The sequence below is a fragment of the Amblyraja radiata genome, chromosome 3, assembly GCF_010909765.2.
Source record: "Amblyraja radiata isolate CabotCenter1 chromosome 3, sAmbRad1.1.pri, whole genome shotgun sequence".
Taxonomy (NCBI): Eukaryota; Metazoa; Chordata; class Chondrichthyes; order Rajiformes; family Rajidae; genus Amblyraja; species Amblyraja radiata.
Genome location: NC_045958.1, coordinates 76,549,590 through 76,564,012, shown reverse-complemented (window position 1 = coordinate 76,564,012; position 14,423 = coordinate 76,549,590). Strand labels below are relative to the sequence as shown.

Here is a 14,423-nt window from a genome sequence, read left to right as displayed (position 1 = left end):
CTTGTCCCACACATCTCCTTTAGACAATAGACAATAGGTGCAGGAGTAGGCCGTTTGGCCCTTCGAGCCAGCACCGCCATTCAATGTGATCATGGCTGATCATCCCCAATCAGTGCCCCGTTCCTGCCTTCTCCCCATATCCCATGACTCCGCTATTTTTAAGAGCCCTATCTAGCTCTCTCTTGAAAGCATCCAGAGAACCTGCCTCTCTGAGGCAGGTGAGGCAGAGAATTCCACAGACTCACCACTCTCTGTGAGAAAAAGTGTTTCCTCGTCTCCGTTCTAAATGGCTTACTCCTTTAAACTTTGCCACTTCCACTTTAAAGTTATGCTCTCTAGTTTTTGATATTTCCACCCTTTGATAGTTTTTGATATTTCCACCTTTGAAAAACGGTTCTGATTGTCTACCCTCTATGCATCGCATGGTTATATATAATTCCTGCAGGTCTCCCCTCAACTGCCATGGTCCAGAGAAAACTATCCACTTTTGTCCAATCTTGACATAGTTAAGACCCACGAATCCAGGCAGCTTTCTTGTAAACCTTTTCCACACCCTCTACAAAGACTTCGTATCCTGCCAGTAATCCTTGCTGTAATGCTGTAATATCATTTGACAACACAATATTACCTATCCCAAATGTAATGTTCACAATTGGCCTCGCATCAGTTTCTGTTTACCAGTTTAACCAGATTTGGAATATAGTCTTATTTACTAACTTCACTCTTTGAAAGTCTGGATTTTTGATGAACAATGTTTGGGACTTCCTCACTTGCAGAAATATTTTAAATCTGTCTAGTTTATCTGTCTATTTGCCCAAGCAACAAAATACTGCAGATGCTGGAAATTTGAAATAAAACGGAAACTGCTGGAGACATTCAGCAGGTCATGCAGCTTCGAAAGAGAGAGAAAAACAGAATTAAAGTTGAATAGACAATAGACAATAGGTGCAGGAGTAGGCCATTCGGCCCTTCGAGCCAGCACCACTATTCAATGTGATCATGGCTGATCATCCCCAATCAGTACCATTGAAGGTCAATGATCTTTGATCAGAACTGGGAAAGTTGAGAAAGCGGATGAGTATTAAGTTGGAAAAGAGGGAGAGGAATGGGAGAACAGTAGGAATGGCTGTGATAGGATGGAGATCAAGAGAAAATGGATGATACAGAGTGACGTCAACTGTGAGAATTGTTGAAGTCTTGTTAACCACAGATAATCTGCTAGGAGAAGTTGTAACTAGAAGTGTGGTCCTGAGTTTCCAGTCAGCTGTCATTTTAATTCTCCATCCACTCCCACTGTGACTTGGATGCCTTTGGCTTCTTACTTTATTGCTATGAAGTCCATCACAGATGGATTCTTGATTAGTGGGGGTGTCAGGGGTTATGGGGCGAACGCAGGAGAACGCAGTTCAAAGGAAAAGCCATGATTGAATGGCGGAGTTGACGATGGGCCGAATGGCCTAATTCGGCTCCTATAACTTATGGACTTATGAAGTTATAATCTTGAGGAACAACATCTCACCTTCCTCTGGGCAGTCCACAGCTCAACATTGGATTCACCAGTTTCAGCGAAGGAGTCTGTGTCAGAAATGGCATGTTCAGGCACAAGAGGATGGAATGTTGAGGGTACTTGCGGGAGTCAGAGGTCATCGAGGTCAGCGCTCATCAACGTCACTTGTGACGATACCGATGATCCATCTCATTATGTCAACCAATTGGGATCACAAAGAGAAGGCCATGGGAGACCTGAGATAAGTCTCCACAAGGTCAATGCGATTGATGTGAAAATATTTGCGCCTCTGGGGGAGACCAGAATTTGGAACTGTAAATATGATGCATTCACTGATAAATAAAGGGAATTCTGGAGAATCTCAAACAGGGGAGAACATGGAACAATGTTACTGTGAGCGGTGAAGACAAAAAGCAAAAATGTATTTGTGGTGAATGTAAATAGTGGTGGGGGTAGATAGGAAAGAGTGGTTTACTTCACTCATTAATGAGATCAATGCCTAATTTATCATGGCAGCTCCTAACAAAAGGACAAAAACTGGTGGAGTAACTCAGCAGGTGAGGCAGCATCTCTGGAGAACATGGATAGGCAACGTTTCGGGTCGGGACCCTTTTTACATCGCCTATCCATGTCCTCCAGAGATGCCGCCGGACCTGCTGGGTTACTCCAGCACTTTATGGGGTTTTTTTTTTGTAAGCCAGCATCTGCAGGCCCTTGTGTCTCCAGGAAATACAGCTTTAGTTTGTGCTCTTAATTTACAGGTTTCAAATATAATTCTAGTAAATTGTAAACTAGGCATCCTGATTGACGATGAGAAGGTTATATGGCCCGACCTGTTAAATACTGGCTCATCAAGCTCTGCTTTGTCTTCATTGTCACAGATAATAATCTGGAACCTGAGTTCAGGAGAGTCGCTGATCAGCAACCCAGTGAGAATCCTGGATTGCCACAAGGATGCAATTCTCTCCATGTCCTTCAACACCAATGGCAGCCACTTGGTGACTTCGTGCAAGGATAAGAGGATTCGAGTCATTGACAGTCACACAGGGAAGGTTTTACAGGTAGGAATGAAAGATTACACTCGCCACAGTGGAAAACAGTAGCTCACAATTTAGGAATTTGTTTTCTACAATGTCATCACAAGACGTAGAGGATAGGCACTAAAAGCTGGAGTAACTCAGCGGGACAGGCAGCATCTCTGGAGAGAAGGAATGGGTGACGTTTGAAGTCTGGAGAAGGATCTCCACCCGAAAGATCACCCATTCCTTCTCTCCAGAGACGCTGCCTGGCCAGCATATGCAGTTCCTTCCTACACAAGACATAGAGGAACTTACATTTGTACATAGCCTTGGATCTCCCGACTTGTTACTCTGAACATAACCATTTCAACATACTCTTGCCCAGCTTCCACCTTTAAGGAGGATAAATTCCTCCATTGAGAGCAATGGATTTGGATTAACTTGCATGATTCAGCAACCACCCACTGATCACTGCCGTACCTTGGCTCCAAATCCTGCCATTTCCCAAATTTCCTTGGTGGTTTTCCATGCTATTTAGACTCCACCCCTCCCCCCTTAACCCCCCGGCTTCCATTTCCCCCCTAACCTCCCCAACCCCCATCCTCCCACCACCCCCTTCCGCATCTCCCGACTTTGGCTGCTTCTGATCACTATCCAATTCCAGCCTCTTGACACTCTCATTTCTAATTGCTGTTTCATTAGCTGCCACTCCCTGGGCTTTGAGCTCAGGAATTCCCTCCCTGGCCAGCTTTCCCTCTTTATCTCATCTTACTGTCAACTTTTGTTTGATAGCAATGCTAGGAGGTGCCTTGGAGTGTATTTACTGGGAAAGCAAGTTTTTAATGAAAATGTGGTGAAAAAAAGCTGCGCAACAAGCTTCCAGAATGAACAATGTGGCAACAACCAGGTTACCTGTCCTTGTCAAGTTGATTAAAGGTTGGAGTTGACCAGGCCATCAAAGAGAATTAATATGTTCTTCTTCAAAATAATAGCTGTGGTGCCTTTAATGTCTAACTGAGACACTACCTGGACAGTTAAAGGCGGCACTGTGGCACAGCGGTAGACTTGCTACCTTACAGCGCCAGAGACCCAGGTTCGATCCCGACTACGGTTGCTCTCTATACAGAGTTTGTACGTTCTTCCCGTAACCATGTGGGTTTTCTCCGGGGTGCTCCGGTTTCCTCCCACATTCCAAAGATGCACAGGTTTGTAGGTTAATTTGCTTTGGCAAAATTGTAAAGGATTGTCCCTAGAGTGTAGAATAGTGCTAGAGTACGGGGATCGCTGGTCGACGCGGACTCGGTGGGCCGAAGGGCCTGTTTCCGCGCTGCATCTCTAAACTAAACTAAAATGAACTACCTCAGTCAGTGCGGTACTGACTTTGTTGGTTAGGTGGGAGATTGAAGGATAAAGGGAGTTTTGTTGGATTTGTATACAAAATGACAAAGATGTTTTTACAAATTGTGCTGTTCATGAAATAATTAAAAATTACAAATTGTGTTCATGGAGCACTTTGTGTAATATCGCGGCTCACATGTAACACTATCCATTCTTTGCTTAAAAAGATAATTGCATGACGTTTGGAGTAAGCAGAGTGAGGATTAGTAAATGTGTTTTGGTGCTTACCGAGTTGAGCAGTTTTCTCTGACTTTTACTTTGAGGTTAAACTGCCAATGAGTGTCTGACGCAGGGAACCATTGCTCTGTGCAATTGAATTGTTGCCAACATCTTAACAAAAATGTTGTGTTTCAAAGGAAGCCAAAACTGAAGAATGCAGACCATGGTCGCTTGGTCACAAGGCTCTCTTGCTCATCAGTGTGCATAGTGTGCATGACAGCATCGTTTCCTGAAACATTGTGGTTATTTTAAAATGTGCATGTATAACTGAGTGAGTTCCTGGAACGTCAGTCACATAACCTCCTCTCCGCCTGCTCTTCCCCCCCACCCTCCCCCTTGCCTCCATTTGGCCTGTCAAGGGCAGCACAGCGTAGCAGGTGATAGAGCTGCTGTCTCACAGCACCAAAGACCCGGGTACGATCCTAACCTTGGGTACTGTCTGTGTGGAGTTTGCATGTTCTCCTTTGACCCCGTGGGTTTTCTCCGGTTGCTCCGGTTTCCTCCCACCTCGTAAAGACATGTGGGTTTGGAGGTTAATTGGCCTCTGCAAATTGCCCCTAATGTGTGGGGAGTGGATGAGAAAGTGGGATAACATGGACCGAATGTGAACGGGTGATCGACGGTCGGCATGGACTCAGTGGCTGAAGTGCCCATTTCCCAACTGTTTCTCCAAACTAAAACTAAAAGTAAAACTGTTTTCCCCTCATGCAATATTTCAAAGAAGTGAATGTGTCCAAATAAAATGGAGTAAACAAGAGTACTTTTTTAGAACTCTTTAATGAAGCTTGCACTGAGCGGGCTGCACAGTGAATAAGGGCAGATGGAAGCCAAGGCTGCTGCAGAAACATTGCTTGTCGTTGAGTTCTCCACACTAAAAACCTAGTGTATGTGTAACTTCAGATTAGTGTCATCAATAAGATGTAAGTGGGATGCTTCAGGTGGTGGCGTGTGTGAGGGCGCTGCTAGTCACAGTTATCTTGCTCCATCTGACCTTTGTGTAGACAAAAATGCTGGAGAAACTCAGCGGGTGAAGCAGCATCTATGGAGCGAAGGAATAGGTGACGTTTCGGGTCGAGACCCTTCTTCAGACTGATGTAGGGGTGAGGGGCGGGAAGAAGAAAGGAAGAGGCGGAAACTGTGGGCTGCGGGAGAGCTTGGAAGGGGAGGGGAGGGGAAGGAGGGAGAAAGCAAGGACTACCTGAAATTGGAGAAGTCAATGTTCATACCGCTGAGGTGTAAACTACCCAAGCCAAATATGAGGTGCTGCTCCTCCAACTTGCGGTGGGACTCACTCTGACCATGGAGGAGGCCCAGCATAGAAAGGTCGGATTCGGAATGGGAGGGGGAGTTGAAGTGCTGAGCCACCGGGAGATCAGGTTGGTTAATGCGAACTGACCTCTGTGTGAGCTCGTGTCCACCTCTTCCTTCAGTCACAGCCTGTGTTTTAATCTTTTTCAGGAATCCAACCACTTGGCCCACAGGGCCATCAAGGTCGTGCACCTGGGCAATTTGAAAATGATCCTGTCGGTGGGATATTCCAAGTGGAACAATCGGCAAATCGTTCTCTGGGATCAGGTACGTGGATGATGGAGGAGCCCGACTGGCTGGGGGGGGCCTGATGGTGGTGTAATCTTAGTTTCATAAATTCATGAGTCTGCATTTAGAGTATTGTGTTCATTTCCGGGCACCATGTTATAGGAAAGATGTTGTCAAGCTGGAAAGAGTGCAGAGAAGATTTACGAGGATGTTTCCAGGACTAGAGGGTCTGAGCTACAGGGAGTGGTTGAGCAGGCTGGGACTCTATTCCCTGGAGCACAGGAGGATGAGGGGTGATCTTATTGAGGTGTCTAAAATCATGTGAGGAATAGATTGGGTAGATGCAAATGGTCTCTCGCCCAGAGTAGGTGAATCGAGGTCCACAACCAACAATGGACCATTGTGGGCTCCACCTTTCCTTGATCATCGTTAGTTTTTGCATATCTTTCATTCATTTGTCCTTTATCTCTCTATATCACCGTATATATTTCTCGTTCCCCTTTCCCCTGACCCTCAGCCTGATGGAGGGTCTCGACATAGAGAAACATATACAATTCTTAAGGGATTGAACAGGCGAGATGCAGGAGAAATGTTCCCGATGTTGAGGGGGGGGGGGGAGTCCAGAACCAGGGGTCACAGTTTAAGAATAAGGAGTAGGCCATTTAGGACTGAGATGAGGAAAAACGTTTTCACCCAGAGAGTCGTGAATCTGTGGAATTCTCTGCCACTGAAGGCAGTGGCGGCCAATTCACTGGATGTTTTCAAGAGAGAGTTAGATTCAGCTCTTAGTGCTAAAGGAATCAAGGGATATGGGGAAAAAGCAGGAACGGGGTACTGATATTAGATGATCATATTGAATGGCGGTGATGGCTCGAAGGGACGAATGGCTTACCTATGTTTCTATGTTTCTATGACCCGAAACATTACCTATTCCTCCAGAGATGCTGCCTGACCCGCTGAGTTACTCCAGCTTTTGTGTTTATCTTCTGTATGTTAATGTGCTCACTGCGTGCTGTAGGTGGTGAGTTGCAGGATATTTGCTCGGTTATAGTAAAGGAATGCTGATATCATGTGTGAGTATTTAAAGTAAGACAATGAAGGAATTCTCCAAGTCTTTGTGTGTATGTGTGTGTGCATGTGTGCCTTGTTAGCCTTGTTCTTATGGCTAAATGAATGAATTAACATTTTCAGAATGGCAGATATTTTCAGAACTGGAACTCGCTATGTTTAATAAGCAAAAATAAATTCAACTTGAGCTTGTGACATGAGAGAATGAAACGGTGGAGCACAGGCGTTTGACATTAGGTTTGGATAGATGCTGCATTATTGATTGTTCAGTGGAGCTATGGTGCCACCTTGAGGCCACAGCCTGCAACTGGAGCCCTTTACCTCAACCTCCTGCCTTGCAAGTAACTATTTCAAGACCAGTATGTGGCCATGAATTCTTCCATAGACCACCATTTATCATCTCCCTTTAAAATTCTCTTGATCACTCATTGAATGATAGAAACACCGTGGTGCTGTTTATCTTTTACCACCTAATAATGTATCAGGAAAAAAAGTCATCAGGTGAGACAACATGGGCTCCCATCCTAAAGCATTTTATTCTCTCCGCATTCCCCTCAGTACCCTTCTACCACTCACCTACACACTGGCGACAATTAACTTACCAAACTGCACGAGTTGGGATGTGGCATGAAAGTGCAGCACCCGGAGTAAACCCACGGTGCCAAGTAGAACATGCAAACTCCACACAGACAGCACCAGAGGGGAGGATTGAATCCAAGTTGCTTGAACTGTGAGACAGCAGCTGTTCCGCCCACAATAGGGGAGATTGTGTCCATTTTATATGTTCAGAGCCCCAGGGAGAGTCCCTGAGCTGTGTGTAACTAATTACACATTTTTGAAGTGTGGGCAGATTAAAAACAAACACCATTAGCAGATGCTTGCACAGCCAGCTCCCACCAGCTCCCAACAGCAGTAGTGTGACAATGACCAAAAACTGATAAATATTGGTCAGGAAGCAAGGGAGAACTCCCCTGCTTGCCTTTATATTAGTTAAATTTTATGTCCATGTGATAACCTTGGTTCAATATCTTCTTAGCAAGGCAGCATCTCCTGCAGAGTAGCAGTCCAACAACACTACACTGTGACTGTCATCTTAGAATGATGTGCTCAAATATCTGGGATAGGGCTTGAACCCCATCCATGTTAGAGGTGAGAGTGTAGGCCCAGGTTGGGCGGGGGCCTTCTTCAGTCTTCTCTGAACCAAAATGGATTGAACACGTACTTTGGATCTGTCTTCACTAAGGAAGACACAAACAATCTCCCAGATGTACTAGTGGCCAGAGGACCTAAGGTGATGGAGGAACTGAAGGAGATTCATATTAGACAGGAAATGGTGTTGGGTAGACTGATGGGACTGAAGTTTGATAAATCCCCAGAGCCTGTTGGTCTGCATCCCAGGGTACTTAAGGAAGTGGCTCTAGAAATTGTGGACGCATTGGTGATAATTTTCCAATGTTCTATAGATTCAGGGTCAGTTCCGAAAGGCTTTCAGAAAGCCTTTGATAAGGTCCCACATAGGAGATTAGTGGGCAAAATTAGGGCACATGGTATTGGGGGTAGGGTGCCGACATGGATAGAAAATTGGTTGGCAGACAGGAAACAAAGAGTAGGGATTAACACGTCTCTTTCAGAATGGCAGGCAGTGACTAGTAGGGTACCGCAAGGCTTGGTGCTGGGACCGCACCTATTTACAATATACATTAATGATTTAGATGAAGCAACATTAGCAAATTTGCAGATGACACAAAGCTGGGTGGCAGTGTGAACTGTGAGGACTTGGACAGGTTGGGTGAGTGGGCAGATGCATGGCAGATGTAGTTTAAGGTGGATAAATGTGATGTTACCCACTTTGGTGGTAAGAACAGGAAAGCAGATTATTATCTGAATGGTGTCAAGTTAGGAAAAGGGGAAGTACAACGAGATCCAGGTGTCCTTGTTCATCAGTCACTGAAAGTAAGCATACATGTACAGCAGGCAGTCAAGAAAGCCAATGGCATGTTGACCTTCATAACAAGAGAAGTTGAGTATAGGAGCAAATAAGTCCTTCTGCAGATGTAAAGGGCCCTTGTGAGAACACACCTGGAGTATTGTGTGCAGTTTTGGTCCCCAAATTTGTGGAAGGACATTCTTGTATTGAGGGAGTGCAGCGTAGGTTCACAAGATTAATTCCCTTGGAGGAAACCCACGCGGTCACAGAGAAAAAGTACAAACTCCGTACAGCATCCATAGTTAGGATCGAACCTGGATTTCTGGTGCTGTGAGGCAGCAACTCTATAGCTGTGCCTCTGTGCCGCTGTGCCACCTCGGATATGTGGCAAAGATGTGGACGTAATAAACCAAATAGCTTCCTTTGTTAGGAAGCTTCTAGAGTTCTTATGGCTTCCCTTGACTGCTGACTGCAGTACATAGAAGGCCCAATCAGCCTGAATGCCTGCCCTGGTGTTTATACTCTGTGTGGTCCTCCTCACCACACTCCTTTCACATAATACTGCCCACATATTCCTTCTATTCCTATCCCCCTCATGTGTTTCTCCGGATTACCCTTCAACCCATATTCACCTCAACATCCCCAGTGAGAGTAAACCCCACACTCTCACCATGAAGGTGGTTCTGCTGAATTTGCTGTTGGGTTTGTTCGTGATTGGGTCAGATTGCCATCCCTGAGCTTTTGTTCTTCCATAAAATTGGGGTGCCTTCTCCATCATTCCCATCAATACCCGTCACAATTTACAAAGTATCTGACCCTTCAGTCCGAGTTTTGATCGAGTTTTCTCTGCCATTCAATCATAGCTGATCTATCTTTCCCTCTAAACCCAATTCTCTAGCCTTCTCCCCGTAACCTTTGACACAGTTACTAATCCTGTCAACCTCCGTTTTAAAAATACCCAATGACATGGCCTCCACAGCCATCCATGGTAATTAATTCCACAGGTTCACCACCCTCTGACTAAATAAATTCCTCCCCATCCCCTTTCTAAAGGGACGCTCTTCTATTCCGAGAAATAGTCTGTTAAAAACTTACATTCACCCATTTTTAAATAAATATTCCCATCCGGCAGCATATCTAAATTATAGCAATGCACCATAACTTCCACATTTGGTATCACTGGCAAATTATGATTTGCTTTTTCAATTCCCAAGAACAGAGATGTCATTCCTGCAGCGGAGGGCCACAATTGATTTCCAGTCATCAATTGTGTTCATTTCCTTTGTTCTTCATTTGCAAGCACAGTTCTGTTTTTATTCGTCATTTTGATGCTGCTTCAGTGAGTTTTTGAAAAAGGATTTCCTCAGTTTTACTAAGTCCTTTCTGCAGTAAATCTCCAAATGCTTCTTGAATACCACTTATACTGAACTTCCTTAATTATCTCGTTAGAATTCTGCAGGATTAGTTAATATGACTTTTATGAAATTTGTGCTGCTTTCATTTTAACTCATCCAGCTATTACTGAGCAGTCATTTATCAATTAATTTATGGAAGTATTGTGGATAATTACTTATTAAAAATACATTTGTCTCTCTGTGACACGAATCATTGTCTTGGGACGTTCTGTTTTTCACGGTCACTAAATACTTTTGAAATATAGTCACTGTTGCATTGTACGAAATCTGGACACGGTGAGTTCCCACAAGGTGGAATGTGATAAAGGGTGATCCATTGAGGTGTTTGTTGAGGGCTAAATGTCCATGGGGACATCAGAAATAAATTGCCTACTCTCCAAAACAAAGTCCTTCGATCTGTTGCCCTCTCCTGAGAGATGGATAGAACTGGTTTAGAGGGATATGGACCAAATGCTGGCAGATGGGACTAGTGTAGCTGGGACATGTTGGCTGGTGTGGGCAAGTTGGGCTGTTTCCACGCTGTATCACTCTATGACTCTATGACTGTTAACTTCCCATCACCAAGGCTGGATTTCGGAAGGTGTAGCATTCCCTCTGCGGTCCTGGAGTGCCAGCCAGGATTTACCTTCTACAGTCACGGGGCTGGATACCACAAGAGGCTAGATGCACCAACAGCTGATGTGGAATGAATGAATGGAACAGCAATGTCCAATGTTATCTTTGAAGAGGGAGGCCACACTGGCCAGCCTTCCGATTAGTGTGATCATCAGTCTAATCCCTGGTGTAGCGATGGGAAACGTGCTTGATGCCCCATTACAGGAAGTATGTGAGGGCTTTGGGGAGGGTGCAGAAGAGGTTCATCACAATTTGCTACCAGGACTAAGCTATAAGGAGAGGTTGAACAAACAGGTTGTTTTCTCTGGAGCATTGAAGGATGAGGGGAGATCTATTAGAAATGTATAAATGATGGGAAACATAGATGGGGAAGACGGTCAGAATCTTTCCCATGATAGAAATGTCAAATATTGGAGGTCACAGCTTTAAAGTAAGAGGGGGAACATTTAAAGGAGATGTGCCTTTAATCACACACGTTTTTTTACACAGAGAGTGTTGGTGCCTGGAACATGCTGCCAGAGGTGGTGGTGGAGGCAGATATCAAGGTGGCATTCAAGAGGCTTCCAGATAGGCACATGGATATGTAGATAGTGGAGGGATGTGGATCACACAGGCAGAAGGGGTTAGTTTAATTTGGTATCATGTTCTGCATAGATATCATTGGCAAGGGGTCTGTTCCTCTGCAGTTCTATGTAAACCCCCATCCTATTTTTTTTCAAAATTTTGGTCCAATTTATTAACAAGCACCATTTTATTCCAAATAAAAATAGGACAACATAGCTGTGCCTTTACGGGAGGAGGAATTGGATGGATCTCTGGGAGTGCTCTTTCCGTTCTATGATCCAGACACCTACATGCTTTACCTGGCAGGGAAGGTAAGAGTGGAACTCTCATTTGTCATTTATTTTGTGTTGGTGTCACTGATAAAAGTTCTCTTCTGACAATTAATGTGTTAAGTCAGTTGTAGAACACGCAAACATTGGAACATGAGGAGAACCTGCTACTGCTCAATCTGTTTATGATTCAGAGAAATTGTGGTGGTTGGGGAATCTGACTCTACTTCTGTACCTGCCTTTTCCCCGATAAGTCAGGTGAGGGAGAGATGGGTGGATCTCGCATCTCCTCACCTGAATCTACCTATCGCTTACCAGTCTTTGCCCCATCTCTTCCCCTCATCTCACTCTAACAACCTTCTCCCTTCTACTCCATTAGTCTGAAGAAGGACCCTAACCTGAAATGTCATCTGTCCCTCCACGGATGCTGCCTGGCCTGCTGAGTTCCTACCTAAACGACTCTTGAATGCAACTATTGTATCTGCTTCAACCACAACTCCTGGCAGTGCGTTCCAGTTTGTTTTTGGTTGATTATTCCCGAATCTGCAGTCTCAGTGCCTGCTTTTTCCCATATTCCTCTGGCTAATGCTCAATTTCATCAATAATTGACCATTTATCAGAATATCAGAGACAGAATAGCGGTGGCACAGTGGTGAAATTGGAAGAGCCACAGCCTCGCAGTGCTAGGAACCTGTACTCAATCCAGATATGCAGCAGTTAAAAAAGGCAACTCACCACATCTTATCGTGGATATCTAGGGATGGCCAATAAATGATGGCTTTATCAGACACACCGACAACCTGAAAAATGAGAAAAAAATATATTTTGCATAATTTCCTGACATTTAAATGGTCACCTTTGTATTTCCAAATGAGACCTTTAGCATGTGACTCATTCCCCCCACCATCTTGTCTCGCTGGCCATGATCCTTTTATTTTGCTGTACCTTCAGTCCAGCTGTTGCCCACTAGCCATCTGTTGTGTTTCTGAGGAACTGGAAAATAATTTGCTGAAGTTAGCACCTCCCTGTCTTCCAGCTGAAGAATTATTTAAGCACGTCAGTCTTCAGAAGTAGTGCATTGGAAGCATTTCCTGAGCTAATATTCATAATACCGAACAAAAAAACCAACTTCTGGAAGTACCATGGGTCAGGCAGCATCCGTGGAGGGAAATGGATAGCCAACGTTTCAGGTTGGGATTCTTCATCAGACCCAAAATGTTCATCTATTTACCTCCTCAAATGTTGCCTGACCCACTGAGTTCCTCCAACAGTTCAAGATTCCAGCATCTGTAGTCTCTTGTGTGATCTTTATACAGAGGTTGCCAGAGTGACTCTTGTACTGCAGAATGTTGGGTTCTTCTCCTCAATTGTCTTCCCCACTCTCCTCAAAGCTTGGATGTTTCATCAAAACATTACAGTACCATAGCATGGAAAAGAATAATCAAACTTTATTTGGAGTTCTAATATTATCTGTATATAATCTATATGAGACACCTGGTCTAACGATATTTTGATGCTTACCACCAGGACTTAATGACTCTGAAGGAGACATTGCAGCCCATTGTATTTGCACACTGTCCTCCTATTAGGCTTGACACTACATCCCTGGAACTAAGACAAGAGAGCAACACCACTGATTCAAAGCTGAAACCTAGATAGAATAGTACAGCACAGGAACAGGCTCCTCGGCCCATCTTGATCCATGACATCCAAAGATCCTTCTGAAAATGACTGATGCTGTTGCACCTCTTTTAAGACTGGATATTGGTATCTTTCCAATATTTAAAGTGGCACCAATTGTACCTTGTTAACAAAGCCCAATTTTTTTTGTTTTCACAGGGTGAAGGCAATATCCGATACTACCAACTGACCTCCGAGAAACCGTACCTTCACTTCTTGATGGATTTTCGCTCTTCATTACCTCAGAAAGGAATGGGTATGTTTATCCAGTTTAAAATCCATAAAGGGGAGAAATTTGCCTTTGGACATTTGGCGCCGGTCGCCGATATTCCCTTTTATTGGAGTTGAGCAAGAGAGGGAAAGCAATTCCAGAGCTTGTGGCCTGGCCAGTAAAAGACACAATTGTCGGTGAGATAGCAATTACATTTATAAATACAGACGGGGAACTGAAAGACGGTGATAGAAATGTGTTAGTCCTTTTGCAAACGGTAATTGATGTTGGATGAATTATGAACAAAATCTGGGTTGGATTTATTTTTGTTAATCCGGTGCAATAAGGCAAATGTGGAAACAGTGCTTACATCATGTTAGAACTATCACTGAAGATCTTAACTAAGGGCCAAACAATCTTGAGGGGCTAAGAAGAGACTTTGGTTATGTTGGTATAATTCAGTTTAGGACATAAGTCTGGAGATGCCCAGCTCTGGATGTATGTCCATGCATCGGGTGAGTTGAGGCAGAGTTGGGGATAGGGTGACACCTCACAGCACCAGAGGGGTGGATCTGCACATCCTAGTCAGAGATGGGAAACTTACTGACTTTTTCTGGCTGGTGAGATAACAAAGCTCAGCTCAAAAGGCAACTTTTAGTTCTTGGGTGTCAAAGTAGTTGTTTCTCTTTGTTTTAAGGTATAATGCCAAAGAGGGGCCTGAACGTCACTGCCTGCGAAGTCTTCAGGTTCTACAAGTTGGTGACAATCAAGGGCCTCATCGAGCCTGTCTCCATGATTGTCCCGAGGCGGGTAAGAGAATAAACATTGAACGTACGAAACAGGACAGGCCATTCAGCCCGACTGATCTGTGTCTGCATTTGTGATACAACTCCCCCCCCTCCTTGTTTCACCAACTTCCTTGCAGTAACACATTGTTATTTGTGATGGTGGTGAGTTACTGTGGGAGACTGCAGGCCCCGTCCTGCCTGCACGAC

At 44.5% G+C, this 14,423-nt stretch overlaps 1 protein-coding gene across 4 annotated transcripts in view; it reads left to right on the top strand.

Annotated features, from left to right (window-relative positions):
- Window positions 1-14,423, top strand: part of LOC116971177 (coronin-2A-like) — a 128,523-nt gene that overhangs the window by 106,877 nt on the left and 7,223 nt on the right. For all 4 annotated transcript variants that reach the window (XM_033018135.1, XM_033018134.1, XM_033018132.1 and 1 more), the window contains 5 exons: window positions 2,389-2,568; window positions 5,602-5,718; window positions 11,475-11,579; window positions 13,377-13,473; window positions 14,126-14,238. In XM_033018135.1, the coding sequence (XP_032874026.1) occupies window positions 2,389-2,568; window positions 5,602-5,718; window positions 11,475-11,579; window positions 13,377-13,473; window positions 14,126-14,238 (612 nt within the window). The remainder of the gene's footprint in view (window positions 1-2,388; window positions 2,569-5,601; window positions 5,719-11,474; window positions 11,580-13,376; window positions 13,474-14,125; window positions 14,239-14,423) is intronic.